The sequence below is a fragment of the Gracilinanus agilis genome, chromosome 2 (genome assembly GCF_016433145.1).
Source record: "Gracilinanus agilis isolate LMUSP501 chromosome 2, AgileGrace, whole genome shotgun sequence".
NCBI classification, from domain to species: domain Eukaryota; kingdom Metazoa; phylum Chordata; class Mammalia; order Didelphimorphia; family Didelphidae; genus Gracilinanus; species Gracilinanus agilis.
In genome coordinates this window covers 570,045,607-570,065,929 of record NC_058131.1, presented here as the reverse complement: position 1 = coordinate 570,065,929, position 20,323 = coordinate 570,045,607, and the positions used below count along the sequence as shown (strand labels likewise).

At 38.5% G+C, this 20,323-nt stretch overlaps 1 protein-coding gene across 3 annotated transcripts in view; it reads left to right on the top strand.

The window, feature by feature from the left end:
* The first annotated feature begins 11,879 nt into the window (after positions 1–11,879).
* The window catches only part of MAP2K5 (mitogen-activated protein kinase kinase 5), a 334,021-nt gene continuing 325,577 nt past the window's right edge, over positions 11,880–20,323 (top strand). For 2 of the 3 annotated variants that reach the window (XM_044665329.1, XM_044665327.1), the window contains exon 1: positions 12,447–12,606. In XM_044665329.1, the coding sequence (XP_044521264.1) occupies positions 12,472–12,606 (135 nt within the window). In that variant the 5' untranslated portion in view covers positions 12,447–12,471. Of the gene's footprint in view, positions 11,950–12,446; positions 12,607–20,323 lie in introns of those variants that run through there. The other variant, XM_044665328.1, reaches the window with a different exon arrangement.

The window sequence follows — 20,323 nt, the reverse complement described above, 5'->3', positions numbered from 1 at the left end:
ATCATATGTCACAACTTGTTCAGTCATTCCCCAAATGATCAATTTTTAGTTCTTTGACACCTCAAAAAAGTTGCTAGAAATATTTTTGTGCATATAGGTCCTTTTCCTTTTTCTTTTATCTCTTTGGGAATAGTCCTTATAGTGGTATTGTTGGGTCATAGCCCTTTGGACATAGTTCCAAACTGTTCTCCAGAATGGTCAGATTGGTTCATTATACTACCAAAAGTTCATTAATGTACCTATATTTTTCCCTTTTCCTTTCCAGCATTTCTCATTTCTGATAGGTTTGAAGTAATTCCTTAGAGTTGTTTTAATTTGCATTTTTCTAATCAGTGATTTAGAAGATTTTTTCCTGTGATTATTGCTTTGAGTTCTTCTGAAAACTGTCTGTTTATATCCTTTGATAACTTATCAATTGGAGAATGGCTCTTATTTGTATAAACTTGACTCACTCACACATTCAGTATATTTGAGAAATAAAGTTTTTATTACAGAGACTTGCTATAAAATTTTTTATAGCACTTCATTGTCTATGGTATCTTTTTATCAAAATGTAGTTTCCTTGATTATCTTTTAAAATTAGGTTACACCTGCCTTTTTTATTTCAGCTAAAGTATATTAGATTTTACTCCAGCCCTTTATTTTGACTTTATGTGTGCCTTTTCTGTTTCAAATGTGTCTCGAGTATAAAATTCCAAGTGAAACTTTTGAATTGGGAAAACTAAGGCAAAAAAAAAATTCCAAGCAAAGTTTGCTTATAAAGTGGATCCAAAAGCACCTCAGTTGATACAAAGATCCTTAACTAAGTTTATAGAGCATTCTTATAATGAAGACCATCAGAATGAAGAACAAAAATAATAAAGAACTTTGATACCAAACTGATGAACATGATAGTGATTTTTTGTGGGAGTTTACACTTTCTGACTGGCTAGAGTATTTGGGGATTTTCCATTGTTGCCATGGAAAGCTGTCTAAGGTCAAGAATAGAGAACTTCCACAGGAATAGAGAATTTTTGACAGGTAAGCAACAGTCAAGGTATGGAGGTTTTCAAGCTCTAGGTGACTTATAATTAGTCACTATGACTTATAAGTCATCACCTTGCTTTTAGTAGAAATGAGGAACTTAGCCTGTTGACTGCAAGAGGTCAAAATATAGGTGAGTTAGTTGATAGGCTAGCTGGAGTCAACCCTGTTAGCCTGCACAGAATCTTATACACATTCTTACTCTACTATGTTTTATAAGCATAATGGATTGAGATTTGATTAATGTTCCACGATAACATGTTGTTGGATTCAGCTTTCTGATAATTTTGCTATTTGCCTCTATTTTACCTCATTTACATTCATAGTTATGAATACCAACTGCATATTTCCTTCCATCCCATTTTCTTATTTCTTCCTTTCTCTCTCTTTTTATCCTGTTCCTCCTCAGAAGTCTATTTTGCTTCTAATCACTGCCTCCTTTAATCTGCCTTTCCTTTTATTCTACCCCACTCCTTTACCCCCTTCCTCTCCTATTTCCTTATTTGGTAACTTAGATTTGTACACATAGCTGAATGTGTGTGTATGTATATATATACATATACATATATGTATATATATTTCAATCTTTGAACCAATTTCCATTTCCCCCTTCATTGTAAAAGCTCTTCTTTGTATGACTCTTTTATAAGAGAAAAATTTTCCCATTCTAGCTCTCTCTTCTCCCTTTTTCCAGTGCATCCCTTTTTGTCACCCTTTCATTTTTTTTGAAGATTGCTTCAACATAACTAATTTATATACATAGCCTCTTCTTTGTAAACTCTTTTTAACTGCCCTGAAAATGACAAAGTTAACAGGAGTTACATGTATCATCTTCCCATATAGGAATGTAAACAGTTTAATTTCATTGAGTTCCTTATGATTATTCTATGTTCCCAGGGGCAGCTGGGTGGCTCAGTGGATTGAGAGCCAGGCCTAGAGACTGGAGGTCCTAGGTTCAAGTCCAGCCTCGGACACTTCCAGCTGTGTGACCTTGGGCAAGTCACTTGACCCCTATCGCCCACCCTTACCACTCCTGGGCTAAGGACGGTCCCTAGCCCGGATGAAAAAGGAGGAGGGTTGGGCATGGGGCTAGCAACCCCACCCTGTAAAAACTACATCTGCTAAAGAAACTGCAACCTAAAGTAGGGGCAGCTGGGCTAGCTCAGTGGATTGAGAGCCAGGCCTAGAGACGAAAAAAGGTCCTAGGTTCAAATCCGGGCTCAGACACTTCCCAGCTGGGTGACCCTGAGCGACCCATTGCCTACTGGTTGTGGCCCTATGCTCCTAGAATGGAGTCCCAGGATAAAAAAAAAAAAAATTCTATGTTTACCTTTTTATGTTTCTTTTGAGTCTTGCATTTGAATATCAGATTTTGTTTTCAGCTCTGGTCTTTTCATCAGGAATGCTTGAAATTCCTCTATTTTATTAAATATCCATTTTCCCCTCGAAGGATTATACTCAGTTTTTCTACGTATGTTGTTCTTGGTTGTAATCCTAACTCCTTTGTCTTCCAGAATATTGTATCCTATTCCAAGCTCTTTGGTCCTTTAACATGGAAGCTACTAAATTTTATGTGATCCTGACTGGCTCCATAAGGAACAATAAGCCCTCCTATCCACCCTGGAATTGCTACCCAGAACTGTATATGGACAATAGAGTTTCCCATCAGGACCAGCTGTACCCAATGTGTTATGTTGATAATAACAGAGATATTTGGTAAGCTGAAGAGATGGCTTGAAACTAGAAACCTGCAGGACTCGCTCCTCCTCCACACACAGGCTAGAGTGAGTAGGGAGAGGTAGGTACTCCTTACTCTTCACCCCTCCCACTAAGCAGTTGGAAATCAGTTGGAAATGGAGGCAGGACTGGTGTTGTTCTGGCAAAGCTCAGCAAGGCAAATCTCTAATGATGTTCACTTTCTCAACTTATATTCCCCACAGGTTTGACTGAGGGACAATAGGAGAAGCTTGATGTCTTGTTATCAGGGACAGACTAGGATCTGACTTCTTTGGCTGGCAACTGAAAGGAACCAAGCTTTATAGTAGCTGCGAGTACACCCAAAATAATAGTCAGGCACAACTACTAAAAGATGAAGTTTTTACTGATAAAGAAGAAGGGAAGAGTAGGCAGGGAAGGGGTATCTAGGATTTGGATAAGATCTGGGAAGCCCTGAACTGTTAGGTAGAAACTGCCCCTTCCCCCTAGGAGGGAGTGGCGGGCCTTTATATTTAGCTGGCCCTCAAAGCTTATAATAATCACTTCTAATATCTAAAATAACTAAATAAATAACAAAATGCTATTGCAAGAAAGGTCTAATTCCACTAGACAGGCAAACTCCTGAGAAGAAACCAAAATGGCTTTGCCACTCTGGCCCCCAAGGCAATCCCCAAACAGGGAACAGCAAGCAAAGTGACCTGCTCACTTCAACCCCCAGGAATCAACTGTTTTAACTGCTTTCAAACTGTTCCCTCATCCAGAGTTCTCCGGGGGGGGGGTTCCCTGGAATTCTGGGTGAGGCTTGACCCTGTATCTTGCAGGAATTCCACCCTGCCATTTTCCATGTTGCAAATGCCAGCAAAAAGTTCTCGGTAGTCTCTTTCTGATCAGTTGTCTGATCCCTTTTGTCTCTGGGCTGAGAGTTCCCAAAGTTGCTGTACCTGCCACTAATGTTGCTGTTCTGTGTATGTGCTCTAAACACCCTAGTGTCATAGAGCTTTTCTCCCAACCTCCTAAGTTTTCTTAGGCAATAAAAGTATCTCTCCCTGACCTTTTACTGGCTCTACCACTCCAAAATTTGATTTGATGTGTTATTTTAAGGTTGTTTGGAGGGGAATTTTGAGACGGTTCATTTTGATTGGTTCCTCTACCATGCCATTTTGGTATTCTCCCAGACTTCCCTCCCCTGCTTCTGAAAAGCTGTAATCCTTAGGTTGTGTAAAAACATTAATTTAAATTAACCATTGATCCTCTACGTGATTTCTTTTTTCAGTGACTAACACATAGTTGTAGCACTAGATGAATTAAATAATTTTCATCTCAATATTTTCATTGTTTTTTGTTTTGTTTTGGACTTTTTGAGACCCATAAAAGTCACTTAAGTCAGGCTATCTCAGCTCTAGACTTATTCCTTTTTCTTGCTTTTTTCTATAAGCCTCCATAACTGGAAACTTTAGTGAATAAATATATATGCACAACTTAATCTCCCTTTTAGGCAGTTCCTGATGTCTCTCTTCCTGTAGCATCAAAGAGAGGGAACCAATTAATTGTGCCTGAGTAAGATGCCACCCCTTCCCTATCAAATCCATGAAGGCTTATATCAGTGATGACGAACCTATGGCACAGGTTCTAAAGATGGCATGCAGAACACTCTCTGTGGGCACCTGGCTACCCTCCTCTCCTCCCCACCCAAGATTGTTACTAGAAAGGCAGAGGGACTCAGGCAGAGCTTCTCCCTTCCCTCTCTCCACTGGGCCTGATGACATTTTTTCACATTACTCACCCCTCCACCTAGCAGCCCAATGAGAGCACTTCCTTCCTCTCCTGTGTGGGGTAAAGTGGGGAAGGCATGGCATGTGGCCTCTATATAAAGGGAGACAGAATGTTATTCGGTCTGGTGGGTGGGGTGGGGGTGGGGCCCAGCACTCCATCTCTAAAAGGTTCACCATCACTGGCCTATATCATTGAGTTACCAAAACAAATTGCAACTAAATGGAAAGATGCTCACAGGTTGGAGAAGCAAATAAAGGTATTTTTTTACTGTACATCCAAGGGAAGCAAGAAACATCAGATATTAAAGTTATATTATTATGCTTAATATAATCATTTGCAAAAAAGACCACAAAGAAGATGGCTATGATTTATGCAGCAACATTTCTTGCACAGGATAGAAAGGGAGGAAAATCCTAGAAAGGACTTAAGTAGATCCTTCATATTGACATATACTTTAATCCTAGATGACTTCAGAACTAGGTGGGTATAGGGAAGGATGGTGAAAAACATATTTAAAAATATGGCTTAGAACTAAGAAATGGGAGAACAAATAGAAAAAAATAAAAGTCTTGAACTTATATTTTACAAAAGAAAAAACCTTTCCACAAGAAGAGAGTCAAGACGTTCCAGACATGAGGGCCTACTAATATCACGAAAGAAAAGAATTAACTATACATTAACAAAAAAGGAACATATGGTTACTAGTGTGAGTATTATTTGTGAATTAGCTGTCTGTAGCCAGACCACTGACTTGTTAAAGCAAAGATCAAAATCAATACCAGGTTGATTGAATGAATGAATGAAATGAGAATATATGGATTGAATTGGAAGGAATCTGAACTATTAAAATAATCTTCTCAAATAGGAAATAGATAAAAAGAATAGACATTAGTAAGAGACTGATGAAAATCAATTACCATAACAAGGTGACCAAATTAAAAGTAAACATTTGGTCTTACTAAGCAGAGGAGGATAATAATCAATTATCATTGATTATTATAATATGTATATTATAGATATTATATATACATACAGCATAAATAAAAAACAAAATAAAGTCTTTTTTGTAAGATGTTATGGAAGAGTATAGTAGAAGATTATATGAGTAATATTGAGAAATATTGGCAGGAAAAACATATTTAAAGAAAGTAGTTGTTTCCTGAAAGTATGAGCTAGATGAAATTTGAAAAAAAGACAGCAAAGAGATAAAAAATGGGGAAACATTTAAAGACTTATATAACAAGCTCTTTTACTTTTGTATAACAATGAGGCCACCACATTTAGATTTTACCACCATTGTTCCCAACTATAGGGGAAATTGAAAATGAAACTAAAGAAAACTAAAGAAAATACAAAACAACTGGACTCAACCAAATATGCAAAAAAAGGTTTGTGCTAAAGGTGACATGATTTTAAGGGAATGAAAGGACTAAAGTCTCAAGAGAGATGAAAGAAGAAAGGAACTTATTATTAAGAAAAGGTGATGGAGAAAATATCAGTAAATACTGACCAACACTTCTGTTTTCCAATCACTTTAAGGAAATAAGTAGGCTGTCACAAATAATGTTTTATCTCAGATCACATTTTTGGCTAGTCACATAAAATTCTATTATCCTTGCTTTTTGAATTTTAAAAAATTAAAAAAGAAAGAAATAAGCATTTGTTAAGCACCTACAGTACAGGCACTGTTAAGTGCTTTATACATATTTCATTTTATTCCCACAATAACCTTAGGAGGTAGGTATTATTATCATCACAATTTTATAATTGAAGAAACTGAGGCAGATAGAGGTTAAGCAACTTGCCCAGGGGTACATAACTATTAAGTGACCTAGGCTGGATTTGAATCCAGGTTTTCTTGATTCTAGGCACTGTGTTTTTTCTACTGCACCAGCAAATTATTGCTTTAAAGTCTCTCCTCTAGCAAAATGTCTCTCATGCAAATGTCCAAATCATACAAGATTCCTTAAAAGATGACTTTTATCAGTGACCTTCTTATTAATATCAATCAAAATACAAATCAGGGATGTGTTTTTGCCACTGTCATGGAGTATATCTGAGAGTCCACTGGAAGAGGAATTTGATATAGATGGTGAAATGTTCTTGTTTTGAGATAACATTTTGCTAATTGCATCAAGGAATTTTGTAATGCTTCTCAAATTATCTTTATTCTAACCTCCTCCCCCATTGAAAAACAAGTGTTCAAAGAATGTCTATTGTCTAGTTCATCATGTACATATAGATGGACAGTCCATAGATCTGTTCATCAGCATCTCTCTTAGATTGATGCTACTAATGAAAAATGAACCAGTTCTAGAACTGAATAAGAGAGCGAGCCTTTGAGAAATTATATAGTTGGCTTTTTATTTTTTTAATTTTAAAACTTCTGTCTTGGAAATCTGTCTACTGGTTCCAAGACAGAAGAGTGGTAAGGGGTAATAGGCAACAGTGGTTAAGTGACTTGCAGGTGGCTTTTAAAAAAAAATGATACCAGATTTTTCCTTGAAGCAAAGATCCATATTTGTTACTATTAATAGTCTTCTAGTTATGTTATATGGATAGAAGTTGTGAAATACCAAAAGCTCTAAAGATTTAAAGTTGTAGATAACCCAAAGGGCAATAGAAAGCACACATGGCAGAAATGACTATGTTGCAAAATATTACTAATAAAGAATGATGTAGGAAGTGGTGTAAAGTATATCAGAATGATGTTTTTGTAAAAGGAGAACTGGCCAAATGCTCCTTGCAGGTTCCATTCATAGTCATAAAACATCAGGAGAGTTAAAGAAAGAATTCTAGCGCATTGTAAGGATTCCCAGTGGGGGACTTATAGGAGGACACAGACCAAAGTGGCAAAGAATGAGAAAGTATAATCATCCATTCTACTGGAAGTGGTATCTACATCATTGGAATCATGGACCCTGGACAGAATCTCTGGCTAAGACAATGAGTATCTCTACACTCTATTCGTTCTCTCTTTTTTTTTTTTACTTACATAACCCTACCCTAGTACAGGTTTTTGTCACCGCTCTCCTGAACTATTTCAATAGTTTCCTAAATAGTATCCCTGATTCTAATTTCTTCCTAATCTCCCTAATGCACAATCTAATTATGTTACTCTCTTGCCCCCAAATCTTATTTATAATAGGATAAAGCATAAACTTCTTAGCCTAGGGGTAGGTAAGTGGTACAGAGTTTAGAGTATTGTTTGGGCTTAGAGTCAGGAAGACCTGAGTTCCAGTCCAGCCTCAAATACTTATTAGATATGACCTTGGTCAAGTTATAATCTCTCTTTGCCTTGTTTTCCTCGACTATAAAATGCGGATAAATAATACCACCTGTCTTAGGATAATGTGAGATAAAGTTTGTAAAGCACTTGGCACAGTGCTTGGCACATAGAAGGCATCTAATAATGTACTCATTTCTCAGGATTGAATGAGATGAATATTCAAAAGCACTTGGCACAGTGCCTGGCACACAGTAGGCATCTAATAAAGGCTTGATCCTTGGGGCTGATGTTCCAAGTTGAGAGTTGTTGCAGGCCTTAAGCTGTGTAGTGAATGCAGTGTAAGCTAAAGTGTAAATAGTATCTTTATGGCTCTGACCCCAAGAGCAGAGTAGAATCTCAGTTCTCCCTTCCCAAACCAGTGTGAAGCCTGCAGGGGACAGGCAGGGCAAGAATAACAGACCAAAGGGAAGTTTCCAGTTCTGCCATTTGCAACCTAAAGAGCTTTCCAGCTGACTGGTAGTGTCTGTGTCCAGAAGCAGTCTTCTCAAATTCCAACCAAGGTCAGGCCCATAAGATACAACATTCAATACCTCAAGAAAGTAGCAGAGGGACCTAGAGGATATAAGGTCACCCTAGGCATTTAAACAGAGTGTGGTTGTAACATTAAGTATAAAGTCAGGAAGTAGGGTTCATCATAAACATCTATTATGGTGGCAAGTTCACCCAAAGAACAAACCCAGGAAAAGAACATTTGCAAGTGAAGCACAAGTTCAGCTAGAATTCCTGGAACAGATATAGAAAGAGCTAAAAATCATTTTAAAAACCAAAGAATTAGAAGAAAAAATAAGCAAAGAAATGAGGTTAAGAACCAAGAGATACCAGTTTTGAAGAGGTTGAAAACTTTATTTAGTAACTGAGAATATTTAGCTTGCCATCCTGCCTACTATTCCTCTTCTCCCAACAATCTCTTTTCAAACATATATGTAATAAGGGACTATTTTGCAGAACAGGAATTTTACTTTCTTAGATCCCTAGAAGGCATAACTAAGAGCAATAACTTGAATGAGCAAAGGTGGATTTGGACTTAAATGGAAAAACTTTTTAACTATGCTTATCCACAAGTAGAAGGTTCTGTCTAAGGAGGCTGTAGGTTCTGGAGGACTTCTAGCAAAGGCTGACTGGCCTCTTGGATATGTTTTATAAATGATTTTCAATTAGGTACATGTTGGGAGGCCTTAAGGCACAGCTGAAAAAGGCTTGTCTTGTACAGTAAAGACTTGTGTTCAAATCTCACCTCTGATATTACCCTTATGATCTTGAGCAAATTTCTTTATCTGTAAAATGAGAGAATTGGATAGATGGCCTCAGAAGTCCCTTTCAGCACTAGTTCTATGATCTAGAAGTTTCTGAAATTGCAAGTAAGATTTTGCTATTCTGCGAACAAGACTGCACAGTTGTTTCTTTGTCTTTGTGCTTGGTTGTTTTTGTATCTTTCCATGAAACCCCTTGCTGTGAACAAACTCAAGCTAAGGCTAAATAACTGAGGCTGGAGACAGGCAGCAGATGCTCAGTGGAGTTTGTCCTTTTCTGCTCTGCATGCCTTGCACTCTAATCAGTCAGTGCATATGGGAATAGCTAGAGATAGAGAATACCTCTGAAATTATAATAAGAAAACATAATTCATTGGAGGGTATTTGTTTCTTAAGTTTTCAGAAGCTATATTCATATGTTATTGTGTATTCATGTACATATTGTGTATTATTATTTGTAATAGAAGATCAGATTAGGAGTCTTGCTTCCTTGATTCTCTGGGATTCTTAACCAATAATCTGGCTACTCGAATGGAAATTACAAGGAAGATCTCTGCCATAAGGAATCTATTTCATCTACTATATTTTCAGACTATTACAAAAAACCCTTGGGTAACTTTACTATTTTATTAAGAAACTTAAAAATACCCTCTGTTCATATTTCCTAAGATTAAACACATTTAATTTTGAAATAAAAATAATTCATTTTATATAGCACTTTAAGTTCCTCACAATAGTTCTCTGTAGTAGTGGAAATGATATCATCATTCTCATTTCATATATTTAATTATTATCCTGGAAAACAAAATGTATTCTCACTTGGCAAAGCTTTCAGAAGTTATGACATTCTGTCATCTAAGACCTAAAACTGAACAGTCTTGCATTGCCTATGTCCAGGTGTTGGAGATTTCTTGGAAAAGAGTTTACTGCAGCTGTCAATGCTATGATGTTTTATAAGAGGAATGACAAGCTAAAGTTTGATTACAGCTGTGTCTGCAAATATTGGGAAAGAGCATTGAGTATGTTAGTAGAAAAACTGCTCCAGAATATTTATGCAAATTTGTCAAATTGAATTGGTTTTCCCCAGAGTCCTGTGAATGAAAAAGATTTTTAGCAAATCACTAGCTCATGGAAATTCTCTAGTTTTGTAGCCCATTTTTAAAGAGATTTAATAGAAAATGAACTTTCATTAAAGGGTACATGGGGGCTTTAGGCAAAAGGTTCATTTTCATAGAATTGAGGTCCAGGAGATAATTCCTATAATGTTTGGGGAATCTAAAATAAGTCCTACAGTAGCTACTAAATTATAGTTATTGAAAAACAAATGATTTATTCCAAATAATGGCTATTCAAACATTAAGCATAATAAAGCAGAGGCAGTCTTTAAAATAAGGACCAATGATAGACTGTTTAGGAATTACACTGAGTAGAATGAGCAGCTTTCTAATTTTTTGCATTAGTCAAAAATTTAGCTGCTAAAAAAGTGTTTTTGAAGTCATTCTTCCCTCCTCCATCCCGTCTATCTGTAACTCAGAAATAGCAAAACAACCGATATGCACTTTTTAATTGGAAAACGAATAGAGGGCAGATTTGGAGGTTACAATTTGCAAACAAGCTTGGAAGGAGAGAATAGTCAACAAGACTTTGAAAGACATGAAAAGAGAAGAAATTAATATAAAATAACCGATGATTATTGCCACTCCTGTAATATTACGGATTTAAATAAGCATTGCAATAGAACTGTTAATTTGTGAACACTACTAGTTATATTTGCAACAGTTAATAGAGGAAGATGGTGTCTCGTCCATCAACCTGTTAATATGTTCACTGCTTTAGTTTATGCTATGTCGGGGCATTCCGGAGGGGAAACAAGGTCACACAGAAAGACTCAAATAAGATTGGCTAAAGCTGTAGGGAGGTGATGATCTTTAGGATGCATGACACGGGTAAGGGGAAAAGAAAGCTCAGTCGGGGTTCTAGATCCGAGCCCGGGTTTTTATTGCTGTTTGATGGGAGTGGGTTGGGAGAAGAGGGAGGACTAGGAGTATTTTTAGAGTAGAAACAAAGTAACACAAAAGGGAGCGGTGCCGGCTACCAGACATAAACTAGGCACGTCCCTGACTGGGCAAGAGCAAAGAGCACAAGCCATCCATCAGCCGGCTCGCTCTCCCTGGGTCCAGCCCCAGAATCTGTCAGCCTTGCTTTGATCGCCGCCCCTGAGTAACAGAAAGTCGGCAGGGGACCAAGCGGTTATGCGTGTCCCCGCAATTCAACATTGCAGCCACCAGGGAGAGAAACCTACACGGCTTTCGCACAACCCCAGACCTGGGGATCTGATCTCCCCAGGGACCGTCCCAAACCCCCTTCCCTACTTCTTTTTTCCCCCTCCAGAACCCCGCCCCCCAGGTTGGGGCAGGCAGCTGGAACCTGTCTGGTGGCCGGAGGGCGGTGCCAGGGCTAGAGGGAAGGGAAGGGTGTGGGCTAATGCCCCTTTCCAATATGGCGCCAGGGGAGCCGTTCCCCCAGCTCTCTCCCGCCCCCCGGGTTCCGGCTCCGCGCGTTTTGGTTCCGGAGTAAAAAATCCCCAGCTCCTACTTCTTCCTCCTCCTCCTTCTCCTCCTAGTCCTGAGGTCGCAGCCGCCTCCATCGCTGCCGCCGCCCGGAAACGCTCCAAGCTCGGAGCCGGCCATGGGCTGAGGCAGCTAGACGTCCTTCACGAGGCTGGAAGGGAGCAGCTGCTCGGTTCGCTCCTCCCAGTCTCCCTTTGGCTTCCTCTTCCTCAAGAGGCGCCGGAGCCACTTCCCCTGAGTCCTCCTCCACCTCCCACTGGGCTGACTCCCTCTGCGGGCGCCCAGAGCGACTTCAGCTCCTTCTCACAAGCCCCCACCCCCAACACAGGTGACAGCCAGCACCCCTTCCCTCCTGGCCAACCCACTGCCCTACCTGCCACAAGTTCCAGGGTAACCAGGCCCCCACTGTCCTGTCATCTAGACAGGGGCTCGAGGCAGGCTCAGGAGCCTGCCCCCTCTCCCTCTCACCATCCTGTATCCTCTTTCCAATCCCCTTCTCCATCCTTGTTTCAATACTCCCCCACCTCCATCCTTCTCCCAACGCCTTCCTTCAGTCTTCTCCCTCCCCCATGTCCATCTTCCCAAATCTCCACTGACCTCCTTCACCCCTTACTTTTTCCCCTTTCTTTCTTCCTCTTCCTCCCTCCATCTTACCCTTCAACATTTCCCCTCATTCTGTCCTTCTCTATCCTTCTTTTCCATTCTCTTCTCATCTTCCCCACACTCCCACCTTACATTCATCACCCTTCCTCATTTTCTGTCCCTTCACTCCATGTTCACCCCAGTAGAAGGGGCAGTAACTGCCTTTCTTCCACTCCCTACCCCAAGGATGTGAGCCCAGTGGTCGGTAATGCTGTGGCTAGCCCTTGGTCCCTCTCATGCCATGGAGAACCAGGTGCTGGTGATTCGAATCAAGATCCCAGATGGTGGAGCTGTGGACTGGACAGTGCACTCTGGGCCCCAGTTGCTTTTCCGGGATGTGCTGGTGAGTGGTCAGCCCCCCAAAACCAAGTCCCAACATGAGTGGAACTCCTCCAAGGGTGGCATGTTTACACTTTTTGAAAACTGGTTGCTTGGGAGATTGCCTACCCAGAACCCATATCTTTACACTGATTCCTCTTCATTGATGTGCCTTAGGATGGAAAGGTGGTATTTTAACTTCATATATTGTCTGCTAAGATGCTCAGAATATTTTTCACCTAGAATCATAACTTCACATTTGGAAGGGACCTTAGAAATTGTCTATTTTATTTTTGCTATTTTACTTTTTTTTTTTAAACCCTTGTACTTCGGTGTATTGTCTCATAGGTGGAAGATTGGTAAGGGTGGGCAATGGGGGTCAAGTGACTTGCCCAGGGTCACACAGCTGGGAAGTGGCTGAGGCCGGGTTTGATCCTAGGACCTCCTGTCTCTAGGCCTGACTCTCACTCCACTGAGCTACCCAGCTGCCCCTGCTATTTTACTTTTGAGAAAACTGAGAGGCCTAGAGTTTAAATACTTACCTGTTAGTCCCAGCAGTGCTGGAGGTAGAGTCCAGATCCAGGGAGCATCTTTAACTCAACTCAGTGAAAAAGTTTAGAGAGTTTTCTAAGCCATTTGAGGTTGGGACCAGGTTCATCTTCCTAAATATTCTCCATCTCTATCTAATATGGGGCAGTGCTCACCACTTGTTATCTAGAAATATTCCCTAGCTGCCAAACCACTGATGCAAATGACTTTGTATGCCTTTGATAATTGATATTTGTAAATTGAGCTAAAGGTAAATGTTGGCAATGTGCATATCCAGATAAATCACTTATGATTAGTCTTTTGAACTATTTTAACTTAGTATTCATAGCAGTAGCTGGTGTATTTCTTTAGGTTATAGTTCCTTAAATATTTTAGCCAATGAATCCAGAAGGATTCCTATGATTTCTCTGCATTGTCCCATCATCAATAAAAAAAAAATTGAAAGCAGCTAATCCACATGTTAGTCAGGGAGGAATAAGAGCTTGGCATTTGGGTTTTAGGATGAAGAAATGGTAGCACATTAATAAAATCTCTTAGGGAAAACACTGAACTGAGAATCAGGAGACCTGATTCTAGTTCTAGTTCTGATACATGTAACTCTAGGCAACTTGATTTTACTATTTTGGACCTCATTTTTCTCATCTGGAAATTAGATTTGATTAGCTTGGATTAGTTATAACATATCATTCTGACTCCATTTGGATAGGCTATCTTGAAGAAACCTACTTTGAACCTAAGGGCTGTGAAATATCAAGGTATTTATCTCCATATTTTTCCTGAATGTTGCCTCCTTAAGGTCATAGCCCCTAATCATGGGAAATATTTCTATGGGAGAGCTAGAATATTTAAAGGTTAAGTGAAAATATTAGTGCGGGGGCATTATGGGGAAGACCAGAAAAGTGCAGGTTGGTGAGAAATGAAGAGATGGCTGGCCTGCTTGCCCACTTTAAATGGAGGTTCTGGGAGGAGCCATCCTCCCTTCTCAGTTCCATTTAGAGGGAGGTCCCCAGGGGCTATGGATACTGATGAGGGGTGAAGTCTAATGCTGAAGAGGTCTTACTGTAGGAGGTTCTTCTTACATGATGATGAAGTCCAGAGGAATGTAAATTGGGTTGGAAATGAAAAAATATCTGGTATGGGCTCCCTTTTTAAATGGAGGCTCTGGGAAAAGAAATGATAACCAGCAGGAGAGAAATAATTACATTATTCAAAATTGCCTTGGAAGGTAGACTAGTTTATGGTGTTAGGGATGAAAATTCTCATTACAAATTAGTTGTAATTTAGAAATTCACCCTTTGAAAAAATATATGGAAAATATAATTTCATTTCAGTAGTTCAACAGATATTATCTATTGTATAAAGAATGCTATAAAGTTTAGGTAAGATATAGTCCCTGCCCTCCTTAGGACTTAAGTGACTCTGTGATTTCATCCAAATAGGCATAGCCTCTAATTGTGAAAGTCACAACCTATCACACTCTTCTTTCTAATCTTGTTTTATTCTTGTCTCTGTCCTCCAGTAAATCCTTTTGCAGAAGACCTCCCCAATGTGCTGAAGCCTTCTTTGGGTCTCTTTAGATTTTGTTGGTACCCTTCAGCCCTCAAATTGTCTGCCATTTATCTTTTGATCTCACTAAATGACCAGCCAGTACTCCTCCTTTTCTTGACATCTATAATTCCACTTCTTGAATTGAAAGCTATAGAAATGGAAGAATAAACTCATGGAGGCAATAAGGCAAGAAATGACATGGTTTGATATGCATTCATACTCTTTCAGTTCTTTCTATAGCTGTGGATAGCATTTTTCATCGTAAGTGCCTCCCACGTATCTCCATGGCTCACTGAGACACCCACAATTTTGATTCATTAGAGATAGAATCATAGTCATAGAACATCACTAGAAGAATGCTTGTGTTAAAAAGATTGTTTTGGGGGTTAGGGAGCTCTTAGTGATCTTAAAAGCACCATACAGTTTTCCAAGTATAGCCTGACTTGCTCTCATCCTGTTCACTTCTGGGCTCAGCTTACTGTCCATCTTCAGGATCTGCCCAATAATGTACTAATGGATTACTTTAAGGAGCTGTCTTAGATAGGACAATAGGAATTCTTCATTTTTTCCTGTCTAGATCTTAGTGGTCATTAATCTAATTTAAAAAGCTCTGCAATATTCTTGCACTTGATTCAGTCAGTATGACAATTATAATTAATAAAAAGTAAACTGAGGTACATGGCTCAAAGCAAAATCAGTTTATTAATAGTGATGCATATAAATGTTAACAAAGTGGGTCAGACTGGCAACCTCAGCAAAGCCAATGACCCCAATGAGAAGTAGGGGTACCTTTTTGTTGACACAACACAGAAGAGATTTTGGTGGAAGATTTGATTGACTATACTAAGAAAGGTGTGTTGGCATTCAACTGAGCTTAATCACTCCCCTGTAATTAAGGAATGTTAACTGTTTTATGGGATCCATCTGTATCTTTGCTAGGGGATCAAAACTACCAGACTTAATGTTTCCTTGGAAAGGATAAAAAAATCCCCTAATTGCACAAGAACTAACAAGGACAGATGATACTAAATTAACTTGTGGGACTTGAAGATAACATATCTTGAAAGTATCCTATGGGCTACCAGTCAGAAGATAACAGTTTTTCTTTTAGTTATTACTTTGACGGAAAGCTAAATTCCTGAGCTCAACTCAAGGATATGGAAAAGTGATTTTAAGATTATACAGAATTAATTACAGTATAAAGGCAATACAACATAGAATCAATTGCGAAATAAAATTAATTTGAATTTCTTACAGTAAAATGATATCCATAACAGAAATATTTGTAAGACTTTCTTCTGTAGGCATCTCTAATCTTTCTTGACATAGGATATTGGGATATTCTCCATGATAACTTTCATCTATTTTTTTTTGCATCTCATGTGATATTAAAAATAAAAGAACTATTGAACAAGTTATTACTATGTTGCATCTATCAAGGAATCTTGCATGATTTTAACCATGGCAAGGAGACACCTTGTGGAAGGAGTCTAGCTGTTTTCTGCTCCACTGAGTTGTGTTTTTTTTTTTAATGTTAAAGAAACAATTCATAACAGGATTTTAAAGTTCCCTGTAACTTTCTCTTTCAATTCCTTTTTTAAAATTATATATAGAAACAATTTTTTAAACAATTCCTTTCTGACCTATTACAGTCCAAATTTTCTCCCTCCCTTCCCCCCAAAACCCCTTACCCCATAAACAATCTCCACTAAACAATAAATAATCTCATATAGGTTATTCCATTGTTTACAAATCACCAAATTTCTCATGGTGTGAAAGAAGACATGTTCACATGCAAGAATAAATACATGAAGGTAATAAGACAAGAAATGGTATGGTTCATTCTGCATTCATACTCTGTTAGTTGCTTCTATGGCTGTGGATAGCATTTTTTGTCATGAGTGCCTGGGGGTTTCTTGGATACTTTTTTTACTAATAATAGTTTATTCTTTCACAGTTGATCATCTACAGTATTTCTGTTACTGTATATAATGTTCTCCTGGTTCTGCTCACTTTGCTTTATATCAGTTCATTTAAGTCTTTCCAAGTTTCTCTGAAATAATCCTGTTTGTCATTTCTTATGGCCTAATAGTATTAGGATGACTACAACTTGTTAAGCCATTCCTCAATTGATAGGCATCCTTTGTACATTGAGATTTCTTTCCTTTATCTATGATCTCTTTGGGGTCTAGACCTAGAAGTGACATCATTGGATCAAAGGGTATGCACATGGGGGCAGCTGGGTAGCTTGGTGGATTGAGAGCTAGGCCTAGAGATGGCAGGTCCTAGGTTCAATCTGGCCTCAGACACTTCCTAGTTATATGACCCTGGACAAGTCACTTAACCCCCATTGCATAGCCCTTATCACTCTTATGCCTTGGAACCAATATACAGTATTAATTCTCAGGTGGAAGGTAAGGGTTTTTTTAAAAAAGGGTATGTACAGTTTTATGGTTCTTTGGGCATGGTTCCAAATTGCTGTCTAGAATGGTTGTATCAGTTTACAGCTCTACCGGCAGTGTTCCAATTTTTCCACATCCCCTCTGACATTTATTATTTTCCTTTTTTGTCATATTAACCATATGATGATAAGTTTAAGGTAGTGTCTCAGTTGTTTTAATTTGCATTTTTCTAGTCAGTAGTGATTTAGAGCAGTGATGGGCAAACTACGTCCTGTGGCCAGATGTGGCCCCCTGAAATGTTCTATCTGGCCCTGCAACATTATTCCTAATCTGACGAATATAATGAGTAGGATAAAATACAATGAAACTTCGAAAGAGTTGCCTTAGAAACAGACTGACAGATGAGCATTCTCTTTCCTTTGGCCCCCTCTTTAAAAAGTTTGCCCATCACTGATTTAGAGCATTTTTTCATATGACCGACTATAGATGTTTTAGATTTCTTCATCTAAGAATTGCCTGTTCATATCCTTTGACTATCAGTTGGGGAATGACTTGTATTCTTATAAATTAGCCTTAGTACTCTAAATATTTGAGAAATGAGGCTTTTGTCAGAGATACTTGCTATAACATTTTTTTCCCAATTGTTTCCCTTCTAATCTTGGCTTATTAGTATTGTATATGTAAAACCTTTATTTCTCATAATGTTCTTTATGCCTTATTTGAGTATGATGTTAATTTTTCTTGGAAAAAAAAGTATGAATATATATATGGAGCTAGGTAGCTCAGTGGATAGAGTGTCAGGCCTTGAGTTAGGAAGACCTGGATGCAAATCTGGTTTTAGACACTTCCTAGCTGTGACCCTGGGCAAATAATTTATGTCCATTTGCTTAACCCTTGCCTTCTGTTTTAGAGTTGTTACTAAGACAGAAAATAAAGGCTTAAAAAAATGTGTGTATGTATGTTTAACTATAATACATAGTGAATGAATTATAAATAGATGTGTAAAACAGTGCTCTTTTAGGTTTGGGTTGGAAAGCTTTTAATCACCTTAAATCAGAGAAAGCTTGATGGAAGAATAACATTTGAATTGAGCTTTAAAGGCTGGGTGGGAATTTATCAGGCAAGCAGGGGAAAGGTCATTTTCACCAGAATGGGAATATTGTGAGCAAAGAAATGGAGGTGGAAAGACATATGGTCTTTTTTTGGGATAGGTTATGTTTGTTCAGCCAGAATGTAGTGTACGGGAAAGGAGGTAATATGAGGAAGACTCTGAGTGACAGAGAACTGAGGTTTCTCTGAAAAAATCATTAGGTCAGAGGATCATAGATCCAGTGCTAGAAGGAACCTGTGAGACCTTTTAGTCCAATCTTACTTTATAATTGAGGAAACCGAGGCCAAGGGAATTTATGGGACTTGCTCAGTGGGACATAGTGTCAGCAAGAAAATTTGAACTCAGGGGGCAACTGGGTAGCTCAGTGGAGTGAGAGTCAGGCCTAGAGACAGGAGGTCCTAGGTTCAAACCCGGCCTCAGCCACTTCCCAGCTGTGTGACCCTGGGCAAGTCACTTGACCCCCATTGCCCACCCTTACCAATCTTCCACCTATGAGACAATACACCGAAGTACAAGGGTAAAAAAAAAAAAAAAATTGAACTCAGAACCACCTTTGACTCTAGAATCATTGTTTCCACATACCACCCACCTTGTTAAATGTACTGTAGTTAATTGATAGATCATGGACGTTGATTTTTCAGAACATATTTTGCACTTTTTAGTTCCATTTTTTGTAGGGATTAAAGATTGGAAGTACGATTTCATAGGCATAGGGAACAAGTGGGGAAAATTTCTGTATCAATGAAAGCAGCACACTTCTTTCCAATTTAGAGTGAGTTTTAGTGCAGAGGTGTCAAACTCTTCCCTCATTGTGACTCAAACAGACTAAAATGTAATAGGGAAATATTTAAAAAAATAAATTAAAATGCAGTACAACATAGATAATGTTAATTTGTGGCATCAACATGCAGCCTTCCATGATCTATTTGGGTCTGATGACTGATCTAATGTTAAATGTATATAACCATTGTCAGAGACAGTGGCTTCCTGGCTTTGAAACAGCTTGTTCTCTTACCACTCTGTGCTGTCTCATCTTAAAAACTTTCAAATTATACTTTGGCCAGTTTGCTTATATTTCGAGTTTGTTTCTTTTTAAACATCAAATATCTATTATTTAGTGCTTATACTAATGGTTTCTTAAAATCCACAATCAATGTAGTCAAAACTAAAAATTTTCCAACTTGCCTGTTTACAAGTAAAAAAGGTGCCAAACTTGCTGGATAAAATACTAGTTGTTATTTTTTTTACAACTGATGAATAATTGTATAAGTAATAAGATTCCATTGCTTATCACAGATCACTTTCATTCCCTGTTGATACACTACTGATTGTAGTATCCTAGAAGTTAAGATCTCATTACTGAATGATTGGGGGTCAGTTAACTACAGAATATTTCAGTGTCCACATGTAGAGCATACCATGGCCTGACAATACCTTTTATCCTATATATAAAGTGAAAGGATTTGATTTTTCTCATCAGATCTGCTTCTGAGAGTTTGAATCTTTTTCCTGAGAGCAGATTGTGGCCTGAGGACCAGTGCTATTTTAAGTGTAAGGTGTCGTGGCACTTTAAGAGAGTTTTCTTTTCTTTTTTTGTAAGGATTAATTTTTGAGAAAAAATTAAGTGACATAGTTAAAATTCTTATTATGTAAATTGACACCACAGCAGAAGACTTTGAAGTGTTAGCTTTAGAAGAAAGTGACAGTCATTCTGTTAAGTTCCTTATAGGGAGAGTCGATGCATTTATTAGCCTTCATTTATCTGGCTGGCTAGTGAGAGTCATGGCTTAGCCAGAGATGACTGTAACATTTCTCCAGTGATTAAAAGGTGTGGGGGAGAGAGGAGGGACAGAGATGGAAATGAGATTGTCAGTCTGTGTCTTGGACTTGCATACAATAGAGTATCAGATTTTCCATAGGCTGTCTGCCAGGAATTCTTGGAGTGTTTACCTTATTATGGATATAGCTGAGCAGCAGTATGACAATATGGTTTGTAAAGTTTCTCAGCAGAAAAGGTAAACTTGGCACACTCAATTAGTGATATTTTTCATTTGCTCCAAAGTAAAGTAAAACAATATCTTAGACATCAACCTAGCCCAGTCATGGGCAAACTTTTTAAAGAGGGGGCCAAA